The following is a 7,611-nucleotide window of genomic DNA, read 5'->3' on the forward strand; positions in this document are numbered from 1 at the left end:
GGGGAAGTAATCAGTAATTAGTTACTGATTACTTTTTTCAAGTAACTTGACCAACACTGGTCACAACTAGTCGCGGGGAGATGTGGCGGCCCCACTTTAGAAATCCAATATATTAAGCCTGAAGGGTTCTAATGTTACTTTGAGCAAGATAAGTGAGGCGTGCAACAGCAACAACAGCTGATATTATGCTTCCTGTTTCCATTGAGATTAATAAACAGGTTCTTTTGATGTTACAGAACTTATCGCTTCGTTTGATTGTACTTGAGCAGAGACAGAAATCAGAGCTAGTTACATACCTGCTATCTGGTTGTGTATCATTGTACAACTTAAGGTTGAAATTAAGGTTTGTACTAATCCAGTTCTCTTTCACATATGTTACATATATGTTACATATTACATGTACAGTGTATGACCCTCCGATACTTGTTTAAGGGTTGCCCAGCTACATCTTTCAGCTTATCCATAAAACAGGTGTGAAATCACTGGTTGGCTGATCTCCACCTAGCGGTCAACTGCTCCGTGTGTTCAGTCTCTGTCATTACAAATGTGGGACAGCATTTAGTCCTTCCAAGATCGCTGTTTGTTTCCTGTGTTGACTCTGGCTGTGATAGCGTACCAGTGTATTGCTCGCGTGCTGTGTGGGAGCTGACTGTGGTGTAGAGGTTGGTGGGTCAGGTGAGTCAGAGTTACTCTCCAGCTTATAAAGAGAGCCCGGTGGGTTGCTCATGGAGTCACGCGTTTGCAGCCTTAGAGTCTTCTGTAACCTGTGGTCCTTACTGGCGTGTTGCTCGTGGGTTGAGTTTACATGCTGGGTGGGACCTTGATTTGGTTCAGTAATCTGGTGGTCAGTGAGGGTTCCTCTCCAGCCTGCACAAAGAGCCCAGTGTGTAACTCGGGGAGAAGTTTGCTCAGCACCTCCTAAAATTTAATATAGGTTGGTTGTGGCCCCTTACCAGCGTGTTGCTCGTAGGTTGCACGCTAACACACTCAGTGTGGTACTGGAGTTCTGGATTTGGACCCAGATATATTAGTTTGTATGTTTGAGAAGCTTGTAGATTCACGTGGTTGGTCGGATGGTGAGCAGACTTTGTTTCTACAGCGTCTCAGCATCTCTTTGTGCTGTTTAAATGTTAATGTGCGGTGATACAGGGATGTTTGGTAAAGCCTTACCTCCAGCACCAAGACGCCTCTTTCACAAGACTGCGGCCTCTACCTCATCTTCAGTGGTGCTTGAGAGGAAGGAGGAGTATTGGAAGATGGGATGCTGCAACATCATCTTAAAAAAATTGGTGGGAAGCTCTGGGCAACTTGTACATTTGGATGAAGATAAACCCGAACAACTGATTGACATCAGACAGTTACATGCACTGGAAACGCTGCATCCAGATGAACAGAATAAACTTTTTGGGAACATTAGAGTCTTATCTGTCTCTGTTCTCAGGTACACCATCTTGTGGTCATTTAGTGGACCATGATATTGATGATGCTCAGCCTATTAAACAGCATTTTTACCGGTCATCTCCTGATAAGCGACAGATATTAGAATCTGAGGTAAATGGTAAAATGGTGTTGCCTTCTTCCTCTGCTTGTTCATCTCTGTGTTTGCTGATGTAGAAGTCAGATTTCAAATTTAGGTCTTGCACTGACTTTTGCTAAATTAATGGCGTCATACAGCCAGGTGCATATCCTCTTCCCAGAATGAAAGATTGTATTGACCAGGTAGCCACGACAAACTTTGTGAGCAAGTTTGACCTTTAGAAAGGGCGTCGACAGGTTCCTCCGTCTCAGAGAGCCAAATACATTTGTTCTGTCCTTCAGGTCTGTATTTATGTGCTGTCATGCCATTTGGTCTTTGAAATGCAGCAGTTTATTTAGACGACGTAGGTGTTTACAGTGAAACCTGGGAGGAGCATGTAGAGCAAATGAAGACACCTGAACTGGTTTGACCATCAGTCTGGCTAAATGTAAATCTGCTAGAGCCACTATTACATGTTGTTTTTGTTTCCTGCCCATGGAGAAAACAAAAACCAAGAACATGAAGGCTCAGTAAGCTGAACTATAATCACAGACACCAGTCAGGATGCAATCCCTGACATGAAGGGGAAATATCTCTTTCCTCCACTAGGTTGAACCCCAATTCTCTACTGAATCATTCAGAGACCCTCGACCTCAGGCTCTTGTCCTGCCAAAGAGGTGATGTTAAACGGTCATGTTTGCTAACTGGCCAGCCTACCGTCAGAGCCTCAGCTCCTGACAGCCACCAAATTCACAAAGCCCCGACCCCTCCTGTAGTCGTGTGTCTGCAGCAGGTGAGGTCCATCTAAACTGATAAAACTTAATTGCAACTTTTTGTGATGACTGAGTGTTCGGTTCATTTTTCAAGCAGGTGAAACCTGAGTTGACTCATTGAGCTAAAAACGACTTCACATTGTGACGGCAGTTGTTGGACTTTGTGCAGTAAGATAATGAAGAGAATATCCTGTGCATGATAAACTTGCTCACTCTGTGAAGCGTGTTTTATCACCGTTTTTTGTGAAGTAATTACAAAGAAAAAGAGCTGAAGTTTAGTCTTATGCAGTAATCTTCTTCCTCTGACCTTTATTTCCCAATAACCTTTATAACTGCTGTTTTATACAACAGTTAGTTATTTTAAGTGTGTTATTTTTTTTATCAGACTCCACAGGACTCTGTGTAGCTTGTAACTTTGTGGTGTCTTGTAATTATCCACTTAACACAGCCAGCAAAACATGCAGACATGTTAACCTACAAGAACTTTTGCTGATTGCACAGTTATTTAGTAAAAGACCCATACTTACAGTCAGAGTCAGACCCAACATGTAGGACAGAGAATACAAACTGAGGATCAAATATTGGAACAATTCAGCAAATGTTATGCAGTTCCACATTAAGGGGGGATATCCTACCGTTGTCTCCTTCATCGCCTGAACAGCAGAATTTCAACGGCTCACATTACTCTTTGCCCCCTGCAGGTGGTGCAGTGGGCATTGGAAAAGCTGGAGCTGTCCAAGTATGCAGACAAACCAGCGGGCACTTACAGTGGAGGAAACAAACGCAAGCTCTCCACTGCCATTGCTCTCATCGGGTACCCATCACTCATCTTCCTGGTAAGAAGAATAGATGCTCTCTGTGCTCGGGGCAGCGTAGCAAAGATCAGAGGGTCAATCCGCCGGTTTCTTCACATTCTGTTTGAAGCTTTAGTTCATTTTTGGAAGCATGTTTAACATTAAAATGGAGCCGATAGAAGTGCTTAAAAGCATAAAATGAAGGACGATGTGAATGTGTGACTATGGGGCTAATCAGTAATCTGAGTGATCATTCATAAATATTTTTATTAAAACTTGATAGTATTGCATACATGTATACAAAGTATTACAAAAGTAGTGATAGTATTATATAAGTTAGTTACTCTGCGAGTTCTACTCGTACCTTGGATTATATTTTAATGTCTGTGTGCAACACAGTAATCTTTTGATATAAACATCGTAATATGTGATCATTTTTAATGATTAAGTGTAACATGGATACAGAAAATATGCAACCAGTTTTACTTAAAGACTGCAGTGAGTGTCCCTGAACAGCCTGTGGAGACAGCATCAACCCAACATCCAGTTGGTCAAATAGTAAAAAAGTCCAAAGTTGTCCAACATTTCTACATCACACATGCCAGCCTATCAACGTCCCAGGCAGTAAGGTTCAGAGTCCATCCAGAGTCTGTCGCTGTTTTAAACATTGTTGTGTTTGCTTGTGTTTAGGATGAGCCCACCACTGGGATGGACCCGAAGGCCCGCAGGTTCCTCTGGAATTTAATCCTGGACATAATCAAGACCGGACGCTCTGTAGTGCTGACGTCACACAGGTTATAAAGCTTAGTAATGACATGCATGTTCCTCTGGAAAACCTCCTGTTATACCATCTGTGTTACAAATGTTTCACCAAAGTGTTTTCACTACATCTGCAGCATGGAGGAGTGTGAGGCCTTGTGTACCAGACTGGGCATTATGGTGAATGGCAGGTTTAAATGCCTGGGGAGCATCCAGCACCTAAAGAACAGGTCAGGACCTTCTTTAATCATAGTTACTCATAGTTATATAGTCCAGGTTTCTGAAGACACGGTTACTCAGGACCTGCAGCTCTGAGATTTGGCACATCCAGAGGTTTGATGTGTGACATCTCGAGGGTGCAGCAACACATCCAGGAGTCGTCGTCGTTAAAGATTCAGCTCTGCAGGAGAAACCAGAGGACACCTGAAGAGCTGGATTTAGGGCAAACTGGGAGTCATGGATTTGTCCCACTGTTTATGTCTGGTTTCAGTGTAAGAGTCTCTTTTTTAAGGTGCAGTTTACTCTTTCCACAGCACTGCTCCGAGGATGTGTTCATTTGTCCATGTTTGGGACTCTGTCTGCAAGAGTGAGGAGACAAACTGGGTTTCATGACTTCCAGGAGGACAAATCATGGATCAGATAGGGGCCACTGTGTCAGAGCTTCTGATGTTACTTTCTTAAAGAGAATCATCCTACTTACCTGGAGTGGTGTCAACAAAGACACTTTGGTTGATCTTCTTGGGGGATGGACCCATCACATACATCCCTAGCAGCCTTTGGACCATCGTTTGTTGGTGTTTGCCTGCTGGTTGCTGGTTTTGAAGTTTGTACAATAGAACACATTACAGTTTTGCACATTCTCCTGAACATCCCAGCTCGGTTTTAGCCAGCAGACCATTTCTGCAATCGTCAGTAGGTTTGGTGTCTTCCCAGATGTCCAGGGGAAGGATTGTGGCTGGCACATGGTCTTGTAGGGAAGCTTGAGAACACGATAGATAAGGCCCTGTTTTGATGACATGGTGGGATTGATGTTATATCTCCTGTATCAGTGATTTTCTGATTCAGGGTGTGACTTTCTGGTTTTCTGCTCTGCCTTCCACCTCTATTGTAAGCTTCTGTGAGGGGCCCTGTAGAGCACAGATGATGGTGGCACATTCTGATGTGGAGACACGAGGAGTGTCTGCTGAAAGAAAGCAGTACTCTGGTCACCCACCCCACCACACCCCCCACTCCTGAAGTGTCTTATCTTATCATCATCATCAAACCAATACTTTCCTTCTGAAACATCCAGCTGCATACCAGTGAATAATATGAAATCTAAACTCAGTAGAGCAGAAAATGCCGTTGTCTTTGAAACAAGCACCACCACAGGCACATGCCAGCTTTTACTCTAAAGAGTCATTTCTGTCTCCATCCAGCCCAGCAGCTAGCTCGGTGGTCTGTTAGACAAGTACATGAGGTGAGTTTGTCAGCTGGGGAGTATATGTCGAACCAGTACCCACAACAGCATTTCCAGTCTAATGTTTCACAGTTATGGAGACTTTCAACTGCCACAAGAGGGCAGTAATTTCTCCTGGGCTGTGGAACAGCTGATCTTGGACAGTAGAAGGAGATGTAACGCTGGATGTGAGGGAGGAGTATTTTCACCTGATGTTTGTGGTTTGGGATGAGGTGGAGTAAATCTGAGGTGAGACACTGTTCTCCTGTGATCTCATCTTTTTCCAGCTGTTTTTACAACCTGACCATGCTCATCCACAGCTCTGACTTATTTTAAAATCAGCTTGAGTACTGTGAGGTCATCAATATCAGGTTTCTACCTTTGGTATAATGAACAGTACATATAAGCTTTCCTCCTCATCCTGCACCCATGCCCTGTCTCCACTAGTTCATCCTCACAGTCCATGGAAAAACAGGCAGTCCTTAAAATCAGACGAGGTTTATGTGGCAGCTGCACCAGATCCTGCAGTCTGTTCTGTCCAGGACATTGCACACAGCTGCCATCATTTCTTTAGCTATCAGAGGATGCAAGGACAGAAAATCTTTACATTTGTCCACACTTAGAAGCAGCTCTGCTTCATCATCCATACTCCCATAGAAACTGAAGCTTAATTGGGTATTTTCCAGGGGATCCCACAGGCAACTGCAAAAGACCACCCTTAACCTCAGGTCTCGTAGTCAAAGGAGCTTGCAAAGAAAAGCGTCTGGACTTCTTTAAGTAGCTTGAAGACGTTTCACCTCTCATCCGAGAAGCTTCTTCAGTTCTAAGGTCAAATGGTGGAGAGTCCCAGATTTAAACCCAGTGGGAGTTTCCCCCCACAGAGGGACAAAAGGACCCCTGATGATCCTCTAATCGCCTGAGCCAAGGTGGGAAACTGGGTGTGGGTCCCAATCAGCCAGAGTTTCGGGTGAGCTCATTGTGAAACCTGGCCCCACCTTATCATGCGAATTCCTGAGGTCAGATGGCCCAGGATGTGAGTGGGCGTTAAGGCATCTGGGGAAGGATCTCAAAACTGGATTATAGATGGCAGAGAGTTGGTGTCGTAAACCCCGCCTCTGTTCAAAGATGGTCGCTCCTTTGACTACGATGACCTGGATGACTGAGAACATTCACAGACTCAGGTCTCATAGTTGACTACAGATGTGCCAGCTGTCAAAGGGTGAGAGCCAGGGTGCACCCCAGACAGGTCGCCAGTCTGTCTGACAGACAACCATTCACACCCATGAGCAATTTGGGATTCCCCATTAAGCTGTTCCCCACTAACTGCATGTGTTTGGACTGTGGGAGGAAGCCAGAGTACCCAGTACCCAGCAAACACTGGGAGAACAGTTCTTGCTGTGAGGCAACAGGCACAGTGGCACAGTGCTGCCCACGTTCATGAGGTCAAAAAAGACAAAGGTATATTAAAAAAATCCTAATTAGAAAAAAGTTTACAGTTCTGGCTCGCTCAGTACTCATATAACATATGTTGGGGTGCTTTTTTTAAATGGGCAGAGTTGGAGAACTTTATAATCGTACATTTATGTCCTGACTTGGCACAGTCATGCTTCTCTTAACATGTTATAGGTTCGGAGATGGCTACATGATCACAGTGAGGACAAAGAGCAGCTCCAGCGTCAAAGAGGTGGTTCGATTTTTCAACAGAAACTTCCCCGAGGCTCTGCTGAAGGTACGTTACAGCAACTCTCCAGTGTCGTCATTTTACCCACAGAGCACCAACCTGACAGACGTAGCACCAGACTAAACCTCACTATCAGTTCAGTTGTGTTTTCATGATATAGTGTAAATTCACCCCAACAGCTGCTTTATATTGTAGATCTAAAGATCCTCATCAGAGAGAAAATAATACCACGGTTTAATAAATATAATAAAGAGCAAATATTACCTGAAGAGTGTGGTTATATACCAAAACTGGTGGTAGATCTTTAGCATCGCCATAGAATCGATTCAAGAATTAAAGTTTTGTGTGGTTTAATTAGAAGATCTGTATTGTTTCATTAAGCTACTTTGCCTGTGCTATATCACTGTAATAAAACCTCTGCACATAAAGTCTGACGATGTGGACATTCAGTACTTACCTGTCCATTCAACAAGTGCAAGGAGCCTCCTACAACTGGTACAGCTGTTGACTGTCCCTAACTTTAGGTTCTAGTGGGGTGCATCTTTGGCTGGCTGTAGCTCAGGATGTAGATGATCAGAACGTTGGTGGTTCAGTCCCTGGCTGCCCCAGTCTGCATGCCTTCAGCAAGATACTAACCCTAAGTTGCTCGC

General features: G+C 44.1%; 1 protein-coding gene across 1 annotated transcript in view; it reads left to right on the top strand.

Moving 5' to 3' along the window:
• Positions 1-7,611, top strand: part of abca2 (ATP-binding cassette, sub-family A (ABC1), member 2) — a 97,669-nt gene that overhangs the window by 86,549 nt on the left and 3,509 nt on the right. Inside the window, exons 42-45 of the mRNA XM_013910945.1 lie at positions 2,911-3,125; positions 3,774-3,877; positions 3,980-4,072; positions 6,907-7,081. Of these exons, the coding sequence (XP_013766399.1) occupies positions 2,911-3,125; positions 3,774-3,877; positions 3,980-4,072; positions 6,907-7,081 (587 nt within the window). The remainder of the gene's footprint in view (positions 1-2,910; positions 3,126-3,773; positions 3,878-3,979; positions 4,073-6,906; positions 7,082-7,611) is intronic.

This window comes from Pundamilia nyererei, unplaced genomic scaffold (genome assembly GCF_000239375.1).
Source record: "Pundamilia nyererei isolate P.nyererei 1_Seehausen unplaced genomic scaffold, PunNye1.0 scaffold00053, whole genome shotgun sequence".
Lineage (NCBI taxonomy): Eukaryota > Metazoa > Chordata > Actinopteri > Cichliformes > Cichlidae > Pundamilia > Pundamilia nyererei.